The sequence below is a fragment of the Aedes albopictus genome, chromosome 1 (assembly GCF_035046485.1).
Source record: "Aedes albopictus strain Foshan chromosome 1, AalbF5, whole genome shotgun sequence".
Taxonomy (NCBI): domain Eukaryota; kingdom Metazoa; phylum Arthropoda; class Insecta; order Diptera; family Culicidae; genus Aedes; species Aedes albopictus.
In genome coordinates, this window is record NC_085136.1 from 254,479,438 (window position 1) to 254,507,268 (window position 27,831).

General features: G+C 46.9%; 1 protein-coding gene across 9 annotated transcripts in view; it reads left to right on the top strand.

Moving 5' to 3' along the window:
• Positions 1-3,158: 3,158 nt before the first annotated feature.
• The window catches only part of LOC109417893 (protein dachsous), a 111,319-nt gene continuing 86,646 nt past the window's right edge, over positions 3,159-27,831 (top strand). Inside the window, exons 1-11 of one of the 9 annotated variants that reach the window (XM_062846633.1) lie at positions 3,159-3,336; positions 3,747-4,003; positions 4,700-4,943; positions 14,191-14,825; positions 14,883-15,148; positions 15,209-15,315; positions 15,373-15,552; positions 20,816-21,460; positions 21,515-21,705; positions 21,771-22,118; positions 22,180-22,904. In XM_062846633.1, coding sequence (XP_062702617.1) covers positions 4,917-4,943; positions 14,191-14,825; positions 14,883-15,148; positions 15,209-15,315; positions 15,373-15,552; positions 20,816-21,460; positions 21,515-21,705; positions 21,771-22,118; positions 22,180-22,904 — 3,124 coding nt within the window. In that variant the 5' untranslated portion in view covers positions 3,159-3,336; positions 3,747-4,003; positions 4,700-4,916. Of the gene's footprint in view, positions 3,337-3,737; positions 4,004-4,628; positions 4,944-14,190; positions 14,826-14,882; positions 15,149-15,208; positions 15,316-15,372; positions 15,553-20,815; positions 21,461-21,514; positions 21,706-21,770; positions 22,119-22,179; positions 22,905-27,831 lie in introns of those variants that run through there. The other 8 variants (XM_029860638.2, XM_019692073.3, XM_029860639.2 and 5 more) reach the window with 8 other exon arrangements.

Here is a 27,831-nt window from a genome sequence, read left to right on the forward strand (position 1 = left end):
GTCGGTCCACCAGTAAGCCGGTGGCCTCCCATTTCTAGGGTGGACTCGCCTAGGCATGGTCGCATCACACGCACGTGAGAGCACCGCTACCAGCTCGTCGCCGTCTAAACCGATTAAGTTTCGCTCACGGCGGAGCGCCTCCCTAAATACTCCTTCGTCGAAGTATGATGTCTTCCACCTGCGAGGGCTTGGCCTTGGCCTAGCCGCCTCTTCTTCTATCCGCTGTCTGCTGTTGTTGTAGTCGATACTGTAGCGAACCGCCAGGTGGTCGCTGTGAGTGTAGCCATCATCTACTCTCCAGTTCGAATTACTTGTTAGGCCAGGACTACAAAAGGTCACGTCAATAATTGACTCCGCTCCGTTTCGACTATAGGTACTCTTGGTACCGACGTTAGCCAAGTCGACATCTAAGATGGCCAGTGTTTCTAGCAGGATCTGACCTCGCTAGTTCGTGAAACGGCTTCCCCATTCCACAGCCCAGGCATTAAAGTCACCCGCTATTACCACCGGCCTTCGCCCTGTTAGCACGGTCGTTAAGCGGTCCAGCATTTGCGTGAACCGCTCGATCGGCCACCGCGGAGGCGCATAACAGCTACAGAAGAAGACCCCGTTTACTTTGGCGACCACGAAGCCCTCGTAGGTAGTAGACACCAACTCCTGGATGGGGTATTCACCCGTCGTCCATATCGCCGCCATTTTTCTGGTCCCATCCGCGACCCAGTTGCCGTGACAAAGCAGTTGCTGAGCCACATCACAGTGGTTCAGGTTCAGCTGCGTTACCTGCACTGTGATTTGTTGTTCACTGCGGCTTTCTTGAAGGCTGGGCACCTTGGACCACCCATCGGATGTCTGTTGTTCGAGGATTTCCCGATACAGATCATGCAGATGGGCGGACTCGTGCAGCTTTGGGCCTTATGACCTTCAGCGCCGCATCGCCTGCACAGTTTGCGCCTGTCGGGGCCTTTGCAGTCCCACGACTTGTGTCCTGGTTCCAGACACCTGAAGCAAACCTCTGGTGGCTCGTAGAATGTCAGGTGAAATACACACCAACCCACCTTTATGCTCCCTACTTTAACGGACTTTTTGACGTCCGCCACAGGTAGCTAAACCAAAGCTATCTGTGTCCCTGCTGGCCCTTTCCGTAGCTTAACGGCTGCGACAGCCACCTGTTTATCGCACTGTTGCCGCAGTGCCGTGACGAGCTCTTCCACTTCGGTGATCTCATCAATGTCCTTAACCTTCAGAGTCGCCTCATGTGTCAGAGCCCTCACCTGCACACCCTCACCAAGGACCTCTTCTGCCCGCCTCTTATAGGCGGCGCCCTTGTGCTCTTTCTGGCGCTTCAGCTCCAGGATCATCTCGCCCGTACGAGTACGTCTAATACTGCGTACGTCGGCTCCAAGACCCTCAAGCTTGGCGTCGCTTCGCATCATCTTCAAGACGTCCGAGTACTTGGACTGTTCCGTCTTGATGACGATCGCGTCGCCTTTCTCGCGCTTGGCACCTGCCCTCCTACGCCTTGGATTGGCGTCCTGCACTTCTGCCTGCGGATTCTCCTTCTTCTTCCTCTTCCGCTCTGCCTTCGTCCAAGGGGGGTCCTCCCCTTGGATCGCCCTACTCTGTGGCTGTTGAGGGCCCACTAGCGGTCACAACCCCTTGTTCTCATCGTTCCGGGACGGGCCAGCCTTTTCAGGCCCACCCTTCCCAGTTTTCCGGGAACCCTGGCTGGGGTCCGACCTTCCGGGATTATTACCGACTATCGGGGTAATGATTCGCCTGGCCTTGCGGGCACCGCCAGACAGCTCCTCACCTGACGGTTGCCTCGCCCGCTTCTGCGATTGCTTGCCCCGTTTGTCGCGAGCAGTCGCTTCCGCCTTATTCGGACTTCCTGCGAAGGAGAAGGCCTCCGTTTGGGTAAACTTCGGCACTTTCTCATTTGAAGGCTCCGCAGCTGCAGCAGTCAGCAACGCGAGTGCCGCGTGCTCCTGCTTGGCATCGTCGATCGACGCCCTAAGTCGAAGCAAGGCCGTTTTCAGGTCCTTGCTTATGTTCGACTTAGTGGACGCAAAGTCGATGATTTTGCCAAGCTGCTGCTCAGCCACCTCTATTGCGGACCGTCCTTTGGATACTCGGTTGACGGCCCTCAACAACCACGCTCCGTCCATAACCTCCACTCCACCGGCTGGCTTGCCGGGAAGTAGACTGGAGCACCCACGCTTGAGCTGCGTACGCAACTCCCAGCGTCTGTCTCCTCACTTCTCCTTGTCGGAGATCTCATCAACCCGCTTCTTGGGAAGGGGTTGATCCCACCACTATTTCCACCTAGATTCTGATTTTTATTTGACTTCATGATTAAATCCCACGAGTAGCACGGGAAAGTATGTCCACCACGCCAGAGCCCTGCATTAACGCGGTAAGGGGCAGCTTACTGTGGGGGGGGTGCCCAGGTACCCCACAGGCTCCGTTAAAGATCGAGCATCTTTTTCACCCCCTCGATCACTCATTCCTCAGCACGGGTCGCTTGACACCTTGAATTGGGGTTAGTAGTCCTATTCTTAGCCGGCGACTACGCGGCTGACTCGCAAGCGGGGGGTGCGTCAGGCCCCAGGACTTTCGTCCCTGCTGCCCCTACGACAACCACTTGAATGGAACGCGAAGCGCAGACATGGAAGACCAAGGCAGCGAAAGAAATGACTACGTCAGTACAGCAGGGAGCAACAACGAGCCAATTCCCACGCTGAGGGAAGTTAAGGATGCAATCCAGTAGCTCAAGAACAATAAGATAAGCCCAGAAAAGTTGGTCCAAAGGTACTGGAAGCGATTTTCGTTGTGTGTTCGTTTGTGTGTTTCCGTGTTCACAGTGTTGTCTTACAATACAAAATGATGCTAATGGCTGATTGCTACATGATGAGCCCACTCTAGTATGCCATTTTTTACATCTAATCGAGCACTTATATATGAACCCAACCCAGATAGCCCAACTAGTTCTCATCGACTCGCCGACACCCCCATCTCCGGTACGCGCACACCGTGTTCAGCCAACCGAGTAGGGAATTTTATCACCCAAACTGATACGGAGAGCCACTAGATTGGAGATTGATGATTACACGGGCTATGTACGCGCAATTGTCGAAGACGCGCAATTTTGATTGAACGGTCTCTGCCTCCACGACACCGGCCAGTCGACAGGCGCTAGTCGACCTGCCCTGATCGGTATTTGCGGGTTTTTTGTTCTATCGTTTTCACGCGTACGCACACGAAAAAGTGATCCTTCCGTCGGTATTCTGTCGTGTTCAACCAATTCTTCGAGACGAGGCGTTTTCGCTTGATTGATGGGTACTACGTTGAAAGTGGCCGATTCTTGTCATAGAAGACAGTGGAGTGACATAGATATCGAACGTGTGAAAAGTGCCGACTGTAGTTTTCAATAGATAAGCTTGGTGGCTTATTTGATTTTAAATATGAAATAGAAGTGATACACAGATAACCAAAATCTGAAATAAGATTGAATGATTCATTGATTCAAGTATTTAAGTGGCTGGAGATCTTAAGACAATTGAGTGATTTACTTCTAGTTTTATCAAACAATGACTATCAAAAGATCTGACGAATAACATGAGTTATTTGAATAATTTTCTCTTTATATCTATTTTATCTGCACTTTACTTCAAGTAAACGAAGATTTTCGAAAACATTACCTATTTTTGTCGTTTATTGTGAATAATTGAACCTTAAAGTTTTCTTAGTAAAGAGTCATCAAGCTACAATCAACTACTTATAGTGCAAATCCTGCTTATCAGATTCAGTGAAACATTCTTCGTACCCATTCAAACACTTCCGATTGCGATTATTGAAGAAAATGCTCAAAGAGTGACCAGTGCAGTGTGGCATTTGATTGGGCTATTTGCCCAATGCCTAAGTCAAGTACACTTCCCACCGCAACCTAGATAAGATCAAACCATATCACGAGGTGATAAGAGTGAAAAGTACTATCAAAGCGATTGTGAGTGCGTGTGAATAGGTGTAATAACTCTATGTAGAAGCGTTCTTCACCGTTGATGTGTGCCTAATGAATCGTGCAGAGAATACTTGTTGAACAATCAATTGTGATGTGATTTCGAAGTTTTCATCATGTTTACATTACTGCGTACTGCGTACAGCATCTCGGAGACGCTTTTCACACACAGTTTTGATAAGAAATTTTGGCTCTACACCATCTGGCATAATGCCATTTGGCATAACGCCGTTTGGCATAATGCCTTTTGGTATAAAGGCCATTTGGCATAATGGTCATTTGGCATAATGGCCATTTGGCATAACAAATATTATGCACATTCGTACCAAGACGGCTGATCTTCGTGTTATGCCAAACGGCGTTATGCCAAATGGCATTATGCCAAATGGCATTGTGCCAAATGGCATTATGCCAAATGGGGTAGAGCTGAAATTTTATCGAAAGTCGTGAATGTAAAGTAGTGTTAGCTGCATGGAAGAGTCAGATAATTTTGTCTGAACTAATCTCATTTCACAGAAGCTCATCCACATTTATAGGAATACCTTAGCACTACAATTACGAGCAATTTAATCAAACTCCGAATGAATTATTAGAAACATCTCTGGGTTTTCAGATATCTGAACTTGTAAACTTTCAGTGAGAATTTTTTTTTGCACGATTTATTGTTATTGTCGTAATTCAAAGGATAATTTTAAATAAAACGCCGTTTTCAAATAATATAGAAGTTACCAACGAAGTTACTACCGAAAAAAAAATCTCCGGAGGAAGAAATACATACTGAAGTAGATAAGAAGATAACTGAAAGTAACAAACTGCGACGATAAGAAGACTTTAAGAATTTCAATCAAAAAAGGAGTTCAATCCAAGCATTACAGATCATCACATCGATGTTTTAGCTGCCATGGAGTGGAATATTGGGAAAGTCACGGTGAGTTACTCAGATATTGTTTGGAATGATTGTTTTTAAGGCCCGGATGTTCTATTTATACACCTCACTAGGACTTTTCTATAGCTTGCTGCAGTGATTCTTTTGAGAATTCATCTAGGGATTTCACCAGACAATTTTTCGGGGATTTGTCCTGGGATATCTTAAGAGGCTCCTCCAGTGCTTTTTTCATGGTTTTCGTGGGAATTCTTCCAGGAATTCGCTTAAAATGCGCTCCTCAGATTCCCTAAAGAATTCCTCATGGGATTGCTTTCGGCATTCCTCATGGGGTTTCTTCAGAAGTTCCTCCAAGAATTCTTCCGGAGGGTCACTCGGGAATTTGTTCTGCAATGCTTACAAGAACAACTCCAGGGATAATTTTAAAAATGCCTCCAAGAACTCTTCCGGGATGCCTTCAGGACCTCCTGAAATTGTTTTTGAATCTCCTCCAGGAATTAATCCAAGACTTCCTCCAGGAACTGTTTTGACATTTCCTTCCGAGATTCCTCTTGGGGTTTGTTCCGGAACCCCTCCAGGTATTCCTTCAGGTTTCTTTCAAGAGCTCCTCTACGTACTCCTTCTAGGAATTCCTCACGAATATCAGATTTAAGATTATCTCAGGAATTTTAGCGATTTGTTTGGTACTACATACCTTCTGGGATTTCTTCAGAAGCTCTAAATGGAATTCCCTCAAAAATTGCTCCTTGGGTTGCTTGGAATTCTTCCTGAGCTGAGATTCCTCCAGAAATTGCTCAAGGGATTCCTCCAGGAATTCTTTCAGGGATTTTCTTTAAAATTTCTCAAGGAATTTCTCTAGGAATGTTCTAGGAATTCCTACAGGCATGTCTACAGGAGTTTATCTAGGGATTCATTCTGAGGGATTCCTCCAGACAATTCCCCCATGATTTCAATCAGGGATTCCTCCAGAAATACCATCAAGAATTCCACCAGGAATTACCACAGGAATTCCTTCGGAAATTTCTCCAGGGATTCCTTCAGAAATTACTACGGTAACTTCTCCAGGGATTCCTTCGGAAATTTCCCCAGAAATTAATCTCCGAAATTCCAGGTACTCCTCCAGGAATTTCTCCGGGATTTCTTCCTGAAGTTTCTCCTGACATTTTTCCAGGACTTCATCCAGGCATTGCACCAGGGACTCCATCAAGAATTTGGCCGAAAATTCATTCAGGAATCACCCCAAGTATTTCTTCAGGAATTCCCCTAGAAATTTCTTCAGGAATTGATCCAGGAAATCCTCCAGAGATTACTTAAAAAAATCAGGAATTCCACCAGGAAATTTCCAGGGATTCCTTTGGTAGTACCTACACCAAAACCTCCATTTAGGTAATGAGTCGGGACTGCCTAAATAGAATTTTTACCTAAATGGATTCATTACCTAAATGGATTCAGTCTATTACCTAAATGGAGTACAAGGTTGAAAAGAAGTTCAAGAAGGGAGAGTGACTAGGAGATTTAAAGGGGGTCATGCGGAATTTCAGAGGACTTTCAAGGGAGTCTCAGGCAGGCTTGTCCGCACTCAGCGCATGAAAATTCTGCTCTTTTGATTTACATCCCCTAAACCATCGTATTTATTCAATCTTTCTATCTTACCTGATAGAAGGATGTTGAAATATCCTGAATGTCATTTCGAACTGTCAAAAAATCGCACCGCAGTGCCACACTGTGCGCGCAAAGAGAATTTCACCCGGGTGAACTCTTCCCAGTGAATTTCTCTTTGCACGCTCAGTGCGGCACTGCGGTGCGATTTTTTGACAGTTCGAAATGACATTTAGGACATTCAAACATCCTTCTATCAGGTAAAATAGGAAGATTGAATAAATACGATGGTTTTGATGGTGTAAATCAAAAGAGCAGAATTTTCATGCGTTCAGTGCGGACAAGCCTGGTCTCAGGAAAGGAGGGGCTTTAGGGGCATTTTCGGGAGTTTTGGAGGGTCTCAGGTCAAACTTGTCATTCAAACAACTAGATGGGCACAAAACACGAAAAACCCTGCAAAATTCCGCCAGACTGAAAAATTATTCAATGTCGGGTCAAAGTCGGGTCAATTTTTATCGTATTTTGGGCCACTGTTGGACCAACATCGAACAACTGTTGGGTCTATATTGGGTTTGCCGGCCAAAATGAAAACAGGTCAATGATAGGTTGATGTCGGGTTTGACGTCATCAATGATGGTAAACACAATCAAATTCCATTTAGGTAACGTTACCTAAATGGAGGGACCTAAATAGATTTTACCTAAACGGATCCTACCTAAATGGAGGTTTGAGTGTAATAGGAATTTCTACAGGGATTCCTCAAGAAATTCCAACAGCAACTCCTCCAGAAATTCCAACACGGTTTCCTCTAAGGGTTCTCCCAGAGATTTCTCCACGAATTTATTTTGGAATTCCTTCAGAAATTCTTCCAGCGATAGCTCCACGGAGAAATCTCCTAGAGAACTCCTCTAGGGATTTCTCCAAAAGTTCCTCCAGGCATTCCTCTTGAGCTTCCTCAAGTTTTTTCTCCAAATATTTTCTGGTATGTACTATAAGGATTCCTCCAGGAATTCCTCGAAAAATTTCTTCAAAAATTTATCCAGGAATTCCTCAAAACATTCCGCTAGGGAATGCTCCAGAAATTCATCCAGGGGTTCTTTCATGAATTCATCCAGGAGTTCTTCAGGAATTTCCCTTGGAATTCCTTCAGGGTTTCTTCCAGCCCAGACAACCAGTATTCGTATAAGATGATAAAGTTGAGGCCATATGCATGCATGCCTCAATTTAGGCGCACGTAAAATGTACGCAAATCGCCTCCACTTTTACATCGTATACATCATCTTATACGATGACTGGTTGACTGGGAGGTATTCCTCCAGGAATTCTTTTAGCAATTCTCCACGGTTTCATCCAGCATGTTTTCCAGGGATTCCGGCAATTCTTCCAACGGTCTCTCCCAGAATTCTTCTAGAAATTCCACCAGGAATTCATCCAGGGGTTGTTCCAGGCATTCGTTCCGAATTCCTCCAGGGGGCCTCAAAGAAACCCTCAAGTTATTCCTTCAGAAATTCATCCAGGGATTCCTCCAAAAAACCCTCTATCGATGTCTCCAGGAATTCCTCCAGGTATGCTTTCGGAAATTCCTCGAATAATTTAATCAGGGGCTCCGCCAGGAGTTTTTCCAGAGGTTCCTCCAGGATTTCCAGTGATTCCTCTAGAAATTGCATCAGGGATTTCTCCAGGAATTCCGCCAGGGATTTCTTCAAGAATTTTTCTAAGGATTCCTCCAGGAATTCTTCGGGAGGTTCTTACAAGGATTCCTACAGAAATTTGTCTACGAATTTCTCCATGAATTCCAGGAGATTTCTGCAGAGTTTTTTTGAGATTTCACCCAAAATTGTTCTAAGGATTCCTCCAGGGATTTCTTTAGAAATTTCTAAAGTTTACCCCAGGCATACCTGCATGAATTCCTCGAAAGATTTCTCTTAGAATTCCTCCAGGGATTTCTCCGTGTGTTCTTTCAAGTTGCTCCATGAATTCCTGTAGAAATGCTTTCAGAAATTCCTCTCGGGATCTTTTCAAAAGTTTATTCAGGGGTTCGGTTAGAAATTTCAAAATTCCGTCCAACGTCTTTTCCAGGGATTCGCCCAAGATTTTTTCCAGGATCATCCGAAGATATTTACACCACAAATACAAAGCGACGATTTGTAATCTATCATGTCCAGCAAGTCTTTTGAAAGGTATATAGACAATATCAGGTCAGTCGGGATATCTTAGGTCATCCAAACTGTTCTTGAGTTTAGATCCCAAAGTCTGCGGGTGTAACGGTAACTGATTTCATTATACAAAGCTGCGATTTGTAATCTATAATGTCCAGTAAGTCTTCTGAAAATTCAATAGACAGTATCAGATCATTCGGGATATCCTAGGTCATCCAAACTGTTCTTGAGTTTAGATCCTAAGTTCTATGGGTGTAACAATAACTGATTTCATTATACAAAGCTGCGATTTGTAATCTATCATGCCCAGCAAGTCTTCTGAAAGGTAAATAGACAATATCAGATCAGTCGGGATATCCTAGGTCATCTAAACTGTTCTTGAGTTTAGATCCTAAAGTTTACGAGTGTAATGGTTACTTCCTACATTAAAGCTATGATTTGTAATCTATCATGTCCAACAAGTCTTCTGAAAGTTACAGTTGTTGTTTTCATCAACTAAGCTTCATAACAGTAAGGAGCCCGTAATATCCCAAAAATATATAACAACGCGTATTGTTCCTCTAACTGCTTTGGTAAGTACAGTGGATTATGTAACACCTTAACGTAGTGGCAAAATCTATTATCACAAGTGTAGACCTGAAGCTATGGTCTCCAGAGTAGTGATGTTGATCTGGAATATCTCAAAACTATCATTACAGATTACAGTCTAAAGTTCATTGCGAGACTAACTACTGGCACAAATTTCCCGAATGGAGGAGAACGTGCCTCTAGAGCCGACCTACTGAACTACTGTTACTATCAAGAGCTAAACTTCAGGATAGTTTGGACGACCCTCAATGTCCCAAAGGTTCATAAAAATATATAGTAGACTTTAGGTTCGTCCAGTCATTGCTATTAATTATGAAACGTTACTTAGTATGTCAGATATAGCTGATGTTACGAGTGTAGACCTGAAGTTCTGAACTCATGGATAGTTTGGCTGACCTGGAACCTACTTTTATAATAAAAAAAAGTAGACTTCAGATTGTTCCAGTAACTGCGGTTGATTATGCAGCGTTACTCAGTATAACAGATAAGGATACTGTTACGAGTGTAGACCTGAAGTCCTGAACTCCAAGGAAGTTTGGCTGACCTGGGATATCCCTGTAGTGTCTCTAAATGACACTTCAGATTTCAAAAGCTTCACGGATCTCAGCAGACTATGCTACGCTATATTTTCTGGTGAAAACACATAACATTTTTCTTGTAGATTTGAAGGGCTTCATAATAGAACAGTTTGGACGAACGTGAATGTCCCTAAGGGTTATAATAAAAAAGTAGACTTCAATTTGCTCCAATAACTGCGGTTGATTATGCAGCGTTACTCAGTATAACAGATAAGGATACTGTTACGAGTGTAGACCTGAAGTCCTGAACTCCAAGGAAGTTTGGCTGACCTGGAATATCCCTGTAGTGTCCAGCAGATTATGCAATACTATTATTTATGGCGAAAACCCATAAAGTTATTCTTGTAGATTTGCAGGACTTCATTATAGAACAGTTTGGACGAACCTGAATGTCCCAAAGGTTTATAATAAATAAATAGACATCAGATTGGTCCAGTAACTGCGGATGATTATGTAGCGTTTCTCAGCATAACAGATATGGATACTGTTACAAACTCCAAGGTAGTTTGGCTGACCTGGAATATCCATGAAGTGTCTCTGAATGACATCTAAGATTTCAAGAGCTTCGCGGACCCCAGTAGATTATACAATACTATTCTATATGTTGAAAACACATAAAATTATGCTTGTAGATTTGAAGGACTTCATTATATAACAGTTTGGACGACCCTAGATGTCCCAAAGGTTTGTAATAAGCTCTTAGACATCAGATTGCAGCAGTGACTGCGATTTATTATGCAGATGCAGCGTTTCTCGGTTTAATATGGATACTATTACGAGTGTAGACCTGAAGTCCTGAACTCCAAGGTAGTTTGGCTGACCTGGAATATCCCTATAGCGTCTATAAATGACATTGTAAATATCAAGAGCTTCACGGATCCCAGTAGCTTATGCAACGCTATTAGTTGTGGCGGAAATACATAAAATTATTCTTGTAGATTTGAAGGACTTCACTACGGGACAGTTTGGAACACCTAGAACATCCCAGAATATAAAACACCTTTTGATATTCTTGATTAAGGCTAAATGGATACATATAAACGAAACCCACATCCCAGTTTAGCTTTTAGAACAACTGGTATGTCAATTATTTCGTTTTTTTTTTTAAATTTCATGATGTTCAGGATGTTCTAGGTTATCAATGAAGTCCCAAATACAAATATCCCAATTTTTCCTAATAGAGGACTCAATTTGCAACAACTTTGCCGAAGACAGTATTCTGTTTTATCGAATGGGATTATTTATACAACCGTTTCTATGTTGGGGTCATATATGACCTCTCCGGCTCCAAAGAGTTAAGGGGGTTTCAGGGACGTAACAAGGGGCTTTAAGGGCTATTCAAGGGATTTCAGGATCCTTTAAAATGCGTTGCAAGGGGTATTTCAGTCATTTCAGAGTAATTTAAGAGTTTCAGTGTGTTTCAGGAACATTTTAAGGGCGTTTCTAGAGGATTTAGAGGCGTTTGATAGCATTTCAGAGGCGTTTCAGGGGGTTTATGGACCCTTTTAAACTGCGTTTCAATGGGGTTACGAAGGTTTCAGAGGTGTTTGAAGGCATTTTAGGTCAGGATTGTATCAGAGGGTTTCAAGAACAGTGTTAAATCAAATTAAATTAATTAATTAAATTAAATTAAATCAAAGAGTTATTCAGGGGCATTTCAAAGCTATATGATGAGGATGATGAACCTGGGCTTGTTAGGGAAATATCTGTAAGTAAAAAGGAAACCGTGTAAAGTACTGTTCCTTTGAATTCCACTAAGAATTTGCATCCTTTAACAGATACGTATTCCGACCTCAACTGTAAGGTCGTCTTCAGCGTGAATTCTTAGTGGAATTCAAAGGAACAGTACTTAACACGGTTTTCTTTTTACTTATGTGATGACGTTTCTGAAAATCTTTTGAAACTTTCTGAAATGTCTCCTAAAATCCCCTCGGACTCCATGTAACGCTACTGAGACAGTCCAAAACCCCCGAAAACTCCAGGGTAACGCATCCGTAACGCCTCTGAATCCCACTGAAAATGCTCAGAAACTTTTTTAAATGCTTCTAAAATTCCCCTTAGACCCCCTCGAACCCCATGTAATGCACCTGAGAGGCCCCGAAACCCCCGAAAACTTTAGTTTTTTAGTTTTTAGTTTTAGGGTGGATTTTATGGGCGTTCTGAGGGGCTTCATGAGAAATTCAATTTGTCAGTTTACAGCCACACACCACATACATCAGACGTGCTTTTTTGATCTCCCGTTCTCGGTCGCCGCTTGTAAAAAATGTACGGTGTGCGGAAAAATACTTTAGTGGTCGATTTTAGTGTGCTTCCGATTCGTCCTGAAATTGGGAAAGTGCAAGCGTTTTTGGAGACAGAAATAAATCTCCAATATTCGGATGTCAGGAGCATACAGCTGCATCATATTCGCAACTGTGTGCTCATCGAAATGGCTTCCACCGAAATCGTGTGTCGCTACCAGACAGAGCACAATTTGAAACGAACAATGCTTTGCGACAACAAAGCGTTTCGGATCCCGGTGTTCGTCGATTGCGATGCTGTAACGGTGCGCGTACTTGACCTACCTCCGTCGGTCAGCAACACAGCAGTCAGCGACTTCATGTTGAAGTTTGGGGAAGTAATCTCCATAAGAGATGAAACATGGAAGCATTACTTCGCCGGAATGCCAAATGGTGTGCGAGTATTGCGAATGAATCTCTTTCGGGATATTCCTTCAACTGTCTCCATACAAAATGAGAAAACGATGGTCGTATATCCCAATCAACCTAAATCCACTGGAACGTCCCACCCCGGGGAGAAGTGCTCGGATCCCAACCCCACTACCGTTATCGAAATCCCATCAGCAGCATCTTCGCCATCATCCGATTTGTTCAGCCAAGCCGACTTCCCACCGATAGTCAATCAACAGCACAATTCACCATCTTTCGCACCGAATGCATCATCGAGCGTACCTATTGTTGAAGAGGATTGGACTGACATCGAAGACAATGACTCGAATTCATCGACGGACTACAGTGTGGTTACACACAAGCGAAGGCGATCGCGGAAACAGGAGAAGAATGATGACAAGAACGCTTGCAATGGTTCTCGTAATGACCAGTGTTCCTCAAACACGGGCCACATTGCAGAACGCATAATTGACATTCTGTCGAAAGAGAAAGTTTTCTCAGTGAAAAATAAAAAAGGAAAATTTTCTTAATTATATTATGTATAATTAGACTAGAAGGTCGGCTCTGTAAAGCTGTACTCGGCGAGTGAGCCTGTAAATAAACGAACTGGTTAAAAAAAAAAAAAAAATTCAATTTGAATACGGGGATTTAGAGAGCGATCCAATAGAAAAACGGATCTTTCAGGAGTGTTTCAACCCATTTCAGTAGCGCTGCAAGAGGTTTTAAGGATCGTTTCGGGGGATTGGAGGAGTTTTTGAATGGTGTTCCAAAAGGTTTCAGGGGCATTGCAAATGGATTACAGAGAATTCAAGGGCATTTAAATGGAATTATGAATATGTTGGGGCATTTCAAGGGTGTTTTTTTCTGGACGGGTCTCTGGAGCCTTTTGAGATCGTTTCAAGCGGTTTCAAAGGCGTATTGAGGCCTTTCGGAGCGTTTTAAGGAGCCTCAGAAGACTTAAGGGACGTTAGGCGCTGTCTATAAACTACGGAACCCCTTCGCTCCTCTTCGAAGATTTTCATTATTTTGTTTTTAATTTGTATGAAGCGCAGACTTTGCTCACCCCCCTTCCCCTTCTCCTCTAAGACTCTACGTAGTTTATAGACAGGCCCTTAAGGTATATTGCAATGAGAATACAAGGATTTCGAGAGCCTTTTAATAGTATAAAGCGCCCCAGGAGGTTTAGAATTAGAACCCCCCTGAAATCCCCTGGAACGCCCTTGGGACATCCAGGTAACAACCCCCCCCCCACACCGCAATAAAATCTTTTTTGAAGTGCCCCTGAGACCCGCTGGAACGTCCCTTCAGACTGTCTGAAGTGCCTCTGAAAACCCCAGAAACTCCCCTGAGACCCCTTGGAACGCCATGAGATCCCCTGAAGCACTCTGAAACGCTCATGAGACCTCCAGGTAATCCCCCCCTGAAACCTCCTGGGATGCCCTAAACTGCCCATGAATGCCCCAGAGATTCCCCGAAGTGCCTCTCAGACCCCTGGAACGCTTCTGAAACTTCCCTGAAACCTCCTATGCTCTCTTAAAAGCGCCCCTGACATCTTCAGGTGCCCCTTGAAATAGGAACCTTTTTTTTAAACTGCCTCATGATTTGGAACAATATCATCTCACTGCTTTTACTTAAGTAAGAAGATACATTTGATAAGCGATTAACGAATTACTTTCATATTGTATTCTCACTCCAACAGAGTTCATTGCTCCTGCTGTTGACCGCCTTCCTCAGTTTGTCCGCTGCCCAAGAATCACCTCCAGGAGAATGGGATGAGCCGTATTTCGTTTCCCTTGTGCCAGGCAAGGTCACCATCGGTCAATATTCCACATCGCTTCGTGAGCTGGACATTTCGATGTGGGAGGAAATTCCGTCTCCGGTTCGAATAATGCAGATTAACTACAAGGGCGGGGACCTGCAAATCCGGGTTCAACCAGATCATATAGGAGCGCAGCTGGTTCACGAGGACGGGCATTGGTACTTCATCGTCAACAATCGTATGGACTTTGAACAAGCCGGTCAGCGGCTCTCGGTACTGACACTGGTGGTTGAAAGTGATGTGCGGAATTCGTTCACTGTGGCTATCAACTTGATCAACATTTTGGACAATACCCCATCGATGTACAGCGAAGGGCTTTGTAGAATACCAGAGCACGAAGAAACCTTCCTCTCCAGCTGTACGTACACAGTTCATCATGACGACGGTTTCGTACGCAACGAAATAGAAGGAATGCATACAAATCGGTTGGATTTTGCTATGCCTGACGTTGAAGATACGTTCGAAATGGTACCAGCAGATGTATTTGATACTTTTAACAAGCAGTACAAATTAAGGTAAGAATTCAACTAAACAATACACAAGCTATAGTCCAACAAGGTATCCATCAACAGCGTTCTTCGAGCACTGGATTATGCCCAACAGGCGGTTTATAACTTTCCAGTCACGGTATACGACTTGAACCAAACTCACAGCTTCACCCTGAACGTCGTTGTTCAGGTTGAGAACGTCGAGAGTCGTGTACCGATCTTCACTCGCCCGTTCACTACGCAGCGCATTTTGGAGAAGACTCCTTTCAGCGCTACGGTCACTGCGATCGATGGAGATACGGGAATCAACGCCGACATTTGCTATTATTTGGAGACAGATGTAGCTGCATGTAAGTAGCAACAGCATTCTTCATTTGTTGCACAGGAATACGATGTACAATCTTCCACAGATGCCAAATACTTCAGCATCGAACTGGACGAAAGTCGGAAAAATGGTATTCTTAAAGTGCAGGAAATCGATCGAGATACGGAGAAAAACGAATTCTACCAGTTTAAGGTACATCCAGGACCTCACTTATATGTATAACACTTACAAACCTTCCGTGATTTGCAGATAATGGCCTACAAGTGTGACAACGAACTGTACAACATTACCAGTGAGGCGGCTATCATTCTCGAAGACAAGAACGATCACGTACCAACGTTCGATGTTGAACCGAGTGCTTTGTTTTTCTGGGAAAACACTTTGATGGAATTGCCGTTTGAGCGATTCAACATCGAAGACATCGACCTGGTAGGTGTTAATGAGTATCAACTAAATTAACAGGAATGGTTCCCTTAAAAAAACTATAATACAAGAGAGATTCACCGGAGTTCCTCCCTGGGATTCGCAGAAATTCCTCCTGGGATTCTTCGAAATCACCCCTGGGATTCGCTGAAATCCCCCCTGAGATTCGCCGGAATCCCCCTTGGGATTCGCCGGAATCTCCCTTGGGATTCGCCGGTATCTCCCTTGGGATTCGCCGGCATTCCCCATGGGATTCGCCGGCGTTCCCTATGGGATTCCTCGGAATCCTCATTGGGATTCGCCAGAATCCCCCTTGGGATTCGCCGGAATCCCCCTTGGGATTCGCCGGAATCCCCCTTAGGATTCGCCGGAATCCCCCTTGGGATTCGCCGGAATCCATCTTGGGATTCGCCGGAATCCCCCTTGGGATTCGCCGGAATCCCCCTTGGGATTCGCCGGAATCCCCCTTGGGATTCGCCGGAATCCCCCTTGGGATTCGCCGGAATCCCCCTTGGGATTCGCCGGAATCCCCCTTGGGATTCGCCGGAATCCCCCTTGGGATTCGCCGGAATCCCCCTTGGGATTCGCCGGAATCCCCCTTGGGATTCGCCGGAATCCCCCTTGGGATTCACCGGAATCCATCTTGGGATTCGCCGGAATCCCCCTTGGGATTCGCCGGAATCCCGCTTGGGATTCGCCGGAATCCCCCTTGGGATTCGCCGGAATCCCCTTTGGGATTCGCCGGAATTTCCCTTGGGATTCGCCGGAATCCCCCTTGGGATTCGCTGGAATCCCCCTTTGGGGTTCGCCGGAATCCCCCTTGGGGTTCGCCGGAATCCCCCTTGGGGTTCGCCGGAATCCCCCTTGGGGTTCACAGGAATCCCCCTTGGGGTTCACAGGAATCCCCCTTGGGGATCGCCGGAATCCCTCTTGGGAGTCGCCGTAATCCCCCTTGGGATTCACCGGAATCCCCCTTGGGATTCGTCGGAATCCCCCCTGGGATTCACCGGAATGCCCCCTGGGATTCGCCGGAATGCCCCCTGGGATTCGCCGGAATGCCCCCTGGGATTCGCCGGAATGCCCCCTGGGCTTCACCGGAATGCCCCCTGGGATTCGCCGGAATGCCCCCTGGGATTCGCCGGAACGCCCCCTGGGATTCGCCGGAATACCCCTTGGGATTCACAGGAATCCCCCTTGGGGTTCGCCGGAATCCCCCTTGGGGTTCGCCGGAATCCCCCTTGGGATTCACAGGAATCCCCCTTGGGATTCACAGGAATCCCCCTTGGGGTTCGCCGGAATCCCCCTTGGGGTTCGCCGGAATCCCCCTTGGGGTTCGCCGGAATCCCCCTTGGGGTTCGCCGGAATCCCCCTTGGGGTTCGCCGGAATCCCCCTTGGGGTTCACAGGAATCCCCCTTGGGGTTCACAGGAATCCCCCTTGGGGTTCACAGGAATCCCCCTTGGGGATCGCCGGAATCCCTCTTGGGAGTCGCCGTAATCCCCCCTTGGGATTCACCGGAATCCCCCCTGGGATTCGTCGGAATCCCCCCTGGGATTCACCGGAATGCCCCCTGGGATTCGCCGGAATGCCCCCTGGGATTCGCCGGAATGCCCCCTGGGATTCGCCGGAATTCCCCCTGGGATTCACCGGAATGCCCCCTGGGATTCACCGGAATGCCCCCTGGGATTCGCCGGAATGCCCCCTGGGATTCGCCGGAATCCTTCTTGGGATTCGCTGGAATCCCCTTTGGGATTCGCCGGAATGCCCCCTGGGATTCGCCAGAATCCCCCCTGGGATTCGCCAGAATCCCCCCTGGGATTCGCCAGAATCCCCCCTGGGATTCGCCAGAATCCCCCCTGGGATTCGCCGGAATCCCCCCTGGGATTCGCCGGAATCCCCCTTTGGGATTCGCCGGAATCCCCCCTGGGATTCGCCGGAATCCCCCCTGGGATTCGCCGGAATCCCCCCTGGGATTCGCCGGAATCCCGCTTGGGATTCGCTGGAATCCCGCTTGGGATTCGCCAGAATCCCCCTGGGATTCGCCAGAATCCCCCCTGGGATTTGCCAGAATCCCCCCTGGGATTCGCCAGAATCCCCCCTGGGATTCGCGAGAATCCCCCCTGGGATTCGCCAGAATCCCCCCTGGGATTCGCCAGAATCCCCCCTGGGATTCGCCAGAATCCCCCCTGGGATTCGCCAGAATCCCCCCTGGGATTCGCCAGAATCCCCCCTGGGATTCGCCAGAATCCCACCTGGGATTCGCCAGAATCCCCCCTGGGATTCGCCAGAATCCCCCCTGGGATTCGCCAGAATCCCCCCTGGGATTCGCCAGAATCCCCCCTGGGATTCGCCAGAATCCCCCCTGGGATTCGCCAGAATCCCCCCTGGGATTCGCCAGAATCCCCCCTGGGATTCGCCAGAATCCCCCCTGGGATTCGCCAGAATCCCCCCTGGGATTCGCCAGAATCCCCCCTGGGATTCGCCAGAATCCCCCCTGGGATTCGCCAGAATCCCCCCTGGGATTCGCCAGAATCCCCCCTGGGATTCGCCAGAATCCCCCCTGGGATTCGCCAGAATCCCCCCTGGGATTCGCCAGAATCCCCCCTGGGATTCGCCAGAATCCCCCCTGGGATTCGCCAGAATCCCCCCTGGGATTCGCCAGAATCCCCCCTGGGATTCGCCAGAATCCCCCTGGGATTCGCCAGAATCCCCCTGGGATTCGCCAGAATCCCCCTGGGATTCGCCAGAATCCCCCTGGGATTCGCCAGAATCCCCCTGGGATTCGCCAGAATCCCCCTGGGATTCGCCAGAATCCCCCCTGGGATTCGCCAGAATCCCCCCTGGGATTCGCCAGAATCCCCCCTGGGATTCGCCAGAATCCCCCCTGGGATTCGCCAGAATCCCCCCTGGGATTCGCCAGAATCCCCCCTGGGATTCGCCAGAATCCCCCCTGGGATTCGCCAGAATCCCCCCTGGGATTCGCCAGAATCCCCCCTGGGATTCGCCAGAATCCCCCCTGGGATTCGCCAGAATCCCCCCTGGGATTCGCCAGAATCCCCCCTGGGATTCGCCAGAATCCCCCCTGGGATTCGCCAGAATCCCCCCTGGGATTCGCCAGAATCCCCCCTGGGATTCGCCAGAATCCCCCCTGGGATTCGCCAGAATCCCCCCTGGGATTCGCCGGAATCCCCCCTGGGATTCGCCAGAATCCCCCCTGGGATTCGCCAGAATCCCCCCTAGGATTCGCCGGAATCCCCCTTGGGATTCGCCGGAATCCCCCTTGGGATTCGCCGGAATCCCCCTTGGGATTCGCCGGAATCCCCCTTGGGATTCGCCGGAATCCCCCTTGGGATTCGCCGGAATCCCCCTTGGGATTCGCCGGAATCCACCTTGGGATTCGCCGGAATCCCCCTTGGGATTCGCCGGAATCCCCCTTGGGATTCGCCGGAATCCCCCTTGGGATTCGCCGGAATCCCCCTTGGGATTCGCCGGAATCCCCCTTGGGATTCGCCGGAATCCCCATTGGGATTCGCCGGAATCCCCCTTGGGATTCGCCGGAATCCCCCCTGGGATTCACCGGAATCCCCTCTGGGATTCGCCGGAATTCCCCCTGAGATTCGCCGGAATTCCCCCTGGGATTCGCCGGAATGCCCCCTGGGATTCACCGGAATGCCCCCTGGGATTCGCCGGAATGCCCCCTGGGATTCGCTGGAATGCCCCCTGGGATTCGCCGGAGTGCCCCCTGGGATTCGTCGGAGTGCCCCCTGGGATTCGCCGGAGTGCCCCCTGGGATTCGCCGGAATGCCCCCTGGGATTCGCCGGAATGTCCCCTGGGATTCGCCGGAATGCCCCCTGGGATTCGCCGGAATGCCCCCTGGGATTCGCCGGAATCCCCCCTGGGATTCGCCGGAATCTCCCCTGGGATTCGCCGGAATCCCCCCTGGGATTCGCCGGAATCCCCCCTGGGATTCGCCGGAATCCCCCCTGGGATTCGCCGGAATCCCACCCTGGGATTCGCCGGAATCCCCCCTGGGATTCGCCGGAATCCCCCTGGGATTCGCCGGAATCCCCCTGGGATTCGCCGGAATTCCCCCTGGGATTCACCGGAATCCCCCCTGAGATTCGCCGGAATCCCCCCTGGGATTCGCCGGAATCCCCCCTGGGATTCGCCGGAATCCCCCCTGGGATTCGCCGGAATCCCCCCTGGGATTCGCCGGAATCCCCCCTGGGATTCGCCGGAATCCCCCCTGGGATTCGCCGGAATCCCCCCTGGGATTCGCCGGAATCCCCCCTGGGATTCGCCGGAATCCCCCTTGGGATTCGCCGGAATCCCGCTTGGGATTCGCTGGAATCCCGCTTGGGATTCGCTGGAATCCCGCTTGGGATTCGCTGGAATCCCGCTTGGGATTCGCCAGAATCCCGCTTGGGATTCGCCAGAATCCCCCTGGGATTCGCCAGAATCCCCCTGGGATTCGCCAGAATCCCCCTGGGATTCGCCAGAATCCCCCTGGGATTCGCCAGAATCCCCCCTGGGATTCGCCAGAATCTCCCCTGGGATTCGCCAGAATCCCCCCTGGGATTCGCCAGAATCCCCCCTGGGATTCGCCAGAATCCCCCCTGGGATTCGCCAGAATCCCCCCTGGGATTCGCCAGAATCCCCCCTGGGATTCGCCAGAATCCCCCCTGGGATTCGCCAGAATCCCCCCTGGGATTCGCCAGAATCCCCCCTGGGATTCGCCAGAATCACCCCTGGGATTCGCCAGAATCCCCCCTGGGATTCGCCAGAATCCCCCCTGGGATTCGCCAGAATCCCCCCTGGGATTCGCCAGAATCCCCCCTGGGATTCGCCAGAATCCCCCCTGGGATTCGCCGGAATCCCCCTTGGGATTCGCCGAAATCCCCCTTGGGATTCGCCGGAATCTCCCTTGGGATTCGCCGGAATCCCCCTTGGGATTCGCCGGAATCTCCCTTGGGATTCGCCGGAATCCCCCTTGGGATTCGCCGGAATCGCCCCAGGGATTCTCCGGAATCCCCCTTGGGATTCGCCGGAAACCCCCTTGGGATTCGCCGGAATCCGGCTTGGGATTCGCCGGAATCCCCCTTGGGATTCGCCGGAATCCCGCTTGGGATTCGCCGGAATCCCCCTTGGGATTCGGCGGAATCCCCCTTGGGATTCGCCGGAATCCCCCTTGGGATTCGCCGGAATCCCCCTTGGGATTCGCCGGAATCCCCTGCTCAACTTTTTAATAGTTTTAATTTCATTCATACAGGGCCTCCACGCAACATACAACGTCCATCTACAGGAACGTGTATCTGGACAAATAGTCTCTGAAATAAAATCTTTCAGTATCATCCCGAACAATGGCTACCAGCAAGGTACCTTCACGATCACGATCATCAACGCAGCACAGTTGGACTACGAGTTACCGGAACGGCGCCAGTTTGACTTGATCATCACGGCTACGGAAGTTGCAGACCCATCGCACACTAGCGATCAGGTCGTAGACATTGAACTCCGCAACTGGAACGATGAAGTTCCAATATTCGACAAGGATATCTATGAAGTAGCTATCGATGAAACGGTTGGATCCTCTTATGACCTGGTAACTGTGACGATTACCGATCGAGATGTTGATGACGCCGTAGAGCTTCGCATTCTAAGTCGCAACGGTGAATATCTGACTATTACACCCGTGGATACCACCGAGCAGAACTTCCCTGTGCCAACGTTCGTTTTCAAAATTAGCACTGCTAAGGACGAAATTTTCGATTACGACGTAGCAAAGGAGGTTATCGTTCAACTGGAAGCGAAGGATACGCTGCAAACTGCTAAGCAAGAACCGATTCATCAGGTTTTCTCGCAGGTTGTGATCAAAGTGCGGGACATCAACAACAAACCACCGTCGATCACTGTGGTAAGCGAAGGTTGAACATTGAATTCCATCCTGCTAAACATCTGCAAATTTCAGCCCCGTGGAAGAATGCACATCGAAGAAAACTCAGAACCCGGTACGCTAGTGAAAATTGAAGGTTCCGAAGAGGATGCGATTCTGATCGGAACGGATCCAGACACTACAGCTCAACTAAAGTTTAGCATCGATTGGCAGAGTAGCTACGCCGTTAAAACAGGAGAACCGGTAGATCCGGAAGTTTTCGAAGAGTAAGAAGAATGACATAAGAATTTAGGGTGACGCTTTTGAAAACCATCTCTATGACGCATTACAGTTGTTTGATCATTGACGTGGATTCCACCGATCATAACCGCGTGACCGGTAGGATTCGTGTAAATCCGGAGCTGAACCAAAGTACGATCAATGAACGGTTGGACTACGAAACCTACGAGACGCTGTTTCTAACGGTTCGATTGGTCGACGAGAAACAAGTCATCCCTCCGGGAGACACAGAAGCTATTATAGTGATTCAGATCGGCAATGTCAACGACAACGAACCGGAGTTCGTAGGAAACACTCTGGATGTAGAGCGAGTTGTGTTGGAGGAGGCCGACAGGGGTACCATTGTCGGTACCATTGCAGCCATTGATCGAGATGGAGACCCGATCACCTACTCGATTACGTGAGTAACCTTCTTCTAGTGCGAGGAAGCTTCCTTACCTGCGATACTTTTTTTGTTCTAGCCCAAAAAACCCTAATCATGAAGGATGGATTGCCATTGCGTCTACCGGAATGCTAACCGTAGATGCTTCGGAAAAACCTATTGACTGCGACGTACCGATCATCCAAGAAATTCCTCTCGAAGTCACTCTTTTCGACGGACTCTACACTACCAAAGGATCCATCGCCATCAAGATAACTGATACGAATAACAAAGTCCCTTCCTTAAGTTCAACAGTACCTCCCGACGTGGAGATCTTCGAAAAATCCCCATCCGAAACGGAAGTCCTTCAGTTGAATGTCCAGGATCTGGATCGCGAAGCGCAGTTCCACACGGTTGCGTTCGAGATCGATTACAAAACGTTTCCGGAATTGCAGAAGTTCTTCGACGTCGAGCGGCTGGTTGACAATTCGGGCGAGCGGTTGAACCAAACGGGCTTGGTCCGAGTGAAGCCAAACAATGACGTTCTGGATCGTGACCTGGGGACGGCTCGTTTCACGATCAACGTCAAGGGCTACGACAATCCGAACGGGTTCGGGCGCCAGAACCCCATTGAGGCTAGCTTTACGTTGATCTTGCTGGATGTCAATGATCATGAACCGAGCATGCCCGTGCTGACGGATCTACAGCTTTCAGAGGACGCCACGAAGGGAGCAGTACTAGTGGATCGGTTTGAAGCGACCGATTTGGACGACCGCAGTACACCGAATGCGAAGATCAACTATCGGATAGTGGACATCAAGGCAGGTGAGTGATCTTAACCTCTTGGACTTGGAATGTATTTCACTACCCGTCATAAGTACGGACTCACTTGAAAAAGTATTGCAACACTCAGTTGGATATTGCATCACCCCCCAAAATGTTTAGCATTGCCTGAAAACAACTAGTTCTATCTTGTGATCCTGATGAGATAGAGAGTTCATGTCTTCTGCAAAGTTGTTCGGAAAGTCATGGACATCATAATAGTAAGCAGTTTGGTTCTCAACTCTGCCGCTAGGTGACGCTAGTGAGCATGGAAAATGAACATTTCAAACTAGTTCTATCTTCTGATCCTGATGAGATAGAGAGTTCAAGTCTTCGGCAAAGTTGTTAGGAAGGTCATGGACATCATAATGGTAAGCAGTTTGGTTCGCAGTTCTGCCACTAGGTGACGCTAGTGAACATGGAAAAATGAGCTCTTTCAACTAGTTTTCTCTTGTGATCCTGATGAGATAAAGAGTTCAAGTCTTCGGCAAAGTTGTTAGGAAGGTCATGGACATCATATAGGTAAGCAGTATTATAGCAGGAATTCTTTCAGAAAATTTAACCAGATAGTATTCAAAATAAATCCAGGAATTCCTTGAACAGTATGTACAAATATCCTTTAAGAGCCCATCAAAGGTTTTCTTTGCCCAATGATTCCTCCAGCATTTTTCCCAGGGATTCCTCCGGGAATTAATCCAAGAATTCTTCCAGGGGGTCCTCAAGGGATTTCGCCTATGATTCCTCCAGAAATTGCATTCTTTAAGGAATTCCTCCAGAAATTTCTCCGGGAATTCTTCCAGGCTTTCATCCAGGAATTCCTACAGAAATTCTTCCAGAGATTCCACTAGAAATTTCTTCAGGGATTTCTTCTGAAATTCACTCTGGAAATTTATCCAGGGATTCTTCCAGACATTCATCCAGGAATTGCTTCAGGGATTCCTCCAGAAATTCCTTCTTCGCAAATTCCATCAGAGATTCCGCCAGGACTTCCTCCAGGAATGTCTTCAAGGATTCCTGCAGGAATTTCTCCAGGAACTTCTCAAGAAATTTCCTCGGGAAATTTATTCAGGCATTTCTCACAGAACTCTTCTGAAGGTTCCTCCAAGAATTAATCCAGAGATTTCTGCAGCAATCTATCCTGGAATTTCTCCAGGGATTCCTTCAGAAATTGCTCTAGGGATTCCTCCAAGAATTTCTTAAGGGATTTCGCAAGGAATTCCTCCAGGGTTTCCTCCTGGAATTCCTCCTAGGATTGCGCCAGGACATTTTTTTTCCAAAAGTTGCTCCAGGCATCTCTTTAGGATTTCCTCCAGGAATTGCTTCAGGGATTCCTCCAGGATATCCTCCAGCGATTTCTCCAAAAATTCTTCCAGCGTTTCCTCCAGGGATTCCTCCAGGAATTCCTCCAGAAGTTTTCTTCCAGCATTCATCTAGGAATCCCTTCAGGAGTTCCTCAAGAAATTTCTTTAGAAATATATTCATGGATTCCTCCAGAAATTCCTATAGAAATTCCTTGTGGAATTTCTCAAGAGATATCTTCAGAAATTTCGCCAAGAGCTCCTCCGGAGATTCCTCCTTGATTTCATCTAGATTTTTTTTTCAGGGGTTCCTCCAGAAATTAATCCAGAGATTTCTACAAAAATGCCTCTAGAGATTTCACCAAGAATTCCTCCAGATATTACTTCAGAAATTCCACCAGGAATTTGTTCAGAAGTTCCTCAAGGGATTTTTCCAGGAATTTTTGCAGATTCCTCCATGAATTGCTTAAGGGATTCCTCCAGGATATCCTCCAGGGATTTCTCCAAAAATTATTCTAGGGATTCTTCAGGAATTCCTCAAAAGATGTCTTCAGGAAATTTCTCCAAGGGTTCCTCTAGGAATTCTTTCAGAGATTCCTCCAGAACTTTTCTCATGGCTTATTCCAGGAACTTCTCCAGATACACTTTTAGAAATTCTTCCAGGAATTCTGACAGGAATTTCCCCATGGATTGCTCCAGGAATTTCTCTAGTGATTCTTTTAGAAATTCCTTTCGGGATCTTTTTAGAAAATTCATAAATTCATCTCTCATCTCATCATCTTTTCCAGGGAAGCACCCAAGAATTTCTCCATGAAGGTTTGTTTTCTCAATACTTAAAGGTTTCTAAAGGAATTCCTTCAGCGATTTGTATGAGAATTCTTTAAGATAATTTTGAAAGGATGCATACAGCAGCCAAGAAATTTTTCAAGGAGTTATTCAGGAATTCTTCCACAAGTATCTCTAAGAAATGTTTTAGATGTTCATCCATGGATTTGTTCATGAAATCCTTTAAGATTATTCCTTGCAGAAACTAATTCTGCGATTATTTCAGGAATATCACCTGAAGTTCTTTTTTCTCCAAGAAATCCTTCTAATTATCCATTGATTTTTTTTTTTCAAGAACTCCTGAGATTCCTAGAGGAGGTTTTCCATGGATGTTTTGTGGGTGTTCCAACCAAGAATTCTTCCAGGGAATCCTCCAGGGATTTCGACTAGGATTTCTCCAGAGACTCCTCTCTAGATTCCTCCAGGAATTGCTTTCTTTCAGGAATTCCTCCAGAAATTTCTCCAGGAATTCTACTAGGCTTTCATCCAGGAATTCCTACAGCAATTCTTCCAGAGATTCCTCCAGAAATTGCTTCAGGGATTCCTCCAGAAATACCTTTGGAATTTTATCAGGGATTCTGCCAGGGTTTCCTCTAGAAATTTCTCAAGAAATTTCCTCGAGAAATCTATCCAAGAATTTCTCACAAAATTCCTCTGGGGGTTCCAGAGGAATATCTCCAGGGAAATATCTCCAAGAATATCTCCAAGAATTTGTCCAGGGATTCCTCCAGCAATTTATCGTGGAATTTCTCCAGGGATTCCTCAGAAATTGCTCCAGGGATTCCTCCAAGAATTCCTTTAGGGATTTCACTAGGAATTTCTTCAGAGTTTCCTCCTGGAATTCATCCTAGGATTGCGCCAGGATTTTTTTCCAAAAGTTCCTCCAGGCATCCCTCCAGGATTTCCTCCAGGAATTGCTTCTGGGATTCCTCCAGGATACCCTCCAGCGATTTCTCCAAGAATTCTTCAAGTGTTTCCTCCAGGAATTTTTCCAGGAATTTCTCCAGGGGTTTTCTTCTGAAATTCATCTAGAAATTTCATCAGGAATTCCTCAAGAAATTTCTTCAGAAATATATATTCATGGATTCTTCCAGGAATGCCTCCAGAAACTCCTCTGGAAATTCCTCCTGGAACTTCTCTGAAGATATCTTCAGACATTTCGCCAAAAACTCCTCCGGAGATTCCTCCTACAATTCAACTATTTTTTTTTTTCAGGGATTCCTCCAGAAATTCTTCCAGAAATTTCTCCAGGGATTTCTCCAAGAATGCCTCTAGGGATTTCTCCACGAATTTCTCCAGGAACTACTTCAGGGATTTCACCAGGAATTTGTCCAGAAGTTTCTCCAGGATTTCTCCCATGGATTACTCCAGGATATCCTACAGGAATTTCTCCAAATAATCTTCCAGGGATTCTTCAGGAATTTCTCAAAAGATATCCTTAGGAAATTTCTCCAAGGATCCTTCTAAGAATTTTTTCAGAGATTTTTCCTGATTTTTTTTTTCAGGGATTATTCCAGGGATTCCTCCAGATATACTTTAAGAAGTTCTTCCAGAAACTTTGACAGAGTTTTCTCCATGATTTTTTCCAGGAATTCCTCGAGGGATTGCACCGGGAATTCTACCAAGGATTGCTCCAGGAATTCTTCTAGTGATTCTTTCAGAAATTCCTTTCGCGATCTTTTTAGAAAATTCATAAACTCTTCCATCATCTTTTTTTTTCAATACTTAAAGGATTTCTAAACTGCCGTAATTCTGCAAAGTGACGTAAGCGCCATTCAAAATGTCGATATTTTTGGTGTATTATATATAATGTCTTGTGTAAAAACAACAATGTGGTATGCCTGCTGTATTAGAATGTAAGATCTAGTCGTAATATATCATCTATGGAAAGAAACTTAGTGGATGAGCAAGAGTTTTATGCATAGTAACCAAAAATGGACCAAAACTATCAATGTCGCTTACGTCACTTTGCAGAATTACGGCAGTAAAGGAATTCCTTCAGCGATTTGTATGAGAATTCTTTAAGATAATTTACCGAAGCCAAGAAGTTCTTCAAGAAATTATTCAGGAATTCTTTCACAAGTATCTCTTAGAAATCTTTTAGATGTTCATCCTTGGATTTGTTCAAGTATCCATCCATGAATTTCTTTAAGATTATTCCCTGCAGAAACTAATCATGCGAACATTTCAAGAACATCAACTGAGGTTCTTTTTTCTCCAAGATCCATTCAAATCCTTCAAATTATCCATTGATTTTTTTTTTCAAGAACTCCGGAGATTCCTAGAATAGGTTTGAGGGTGTTCCTTCAAAATGTACATCAGAGATTATTCCAAACAAAAAATGTCAAGAGACTCTTTCAGAAATTCCCCCGGGAATGATTAAAGAGTTTTCTCCAACAATTGTTTTAAGAGTTATCCTAGGATTCCTTCAGATATTCCACCAGGGATCTCCTTCTATGTTTTGTGTAGGGTTTCTCTGGAATTTCCTCAAAAAGTTGTCCAAAAAATTTCCAGGGATTCCTTCAGAAATCCCTCCAACAGTTAACAGTTCTTCAGAAATTACTCAGTGATTCCATCAGGAATTTTAACAATTGTCCTCCAGGGATCCTTCCAAGCCACACACATGCCGTAGGAGAGCCAAGGTAGGGCATGTACCAGGAATTCTGCTAGAAATTCCTTTTTAAATTCCTTCCGACTGGGAATTCCTTTCAATTCCTATAAGCTGGATGATTAAACTTGGGGAGCTTTCGGGGAATACAACTGACACATTTGACGACATAATAGCGCCAAATGTGATGGGTATACTT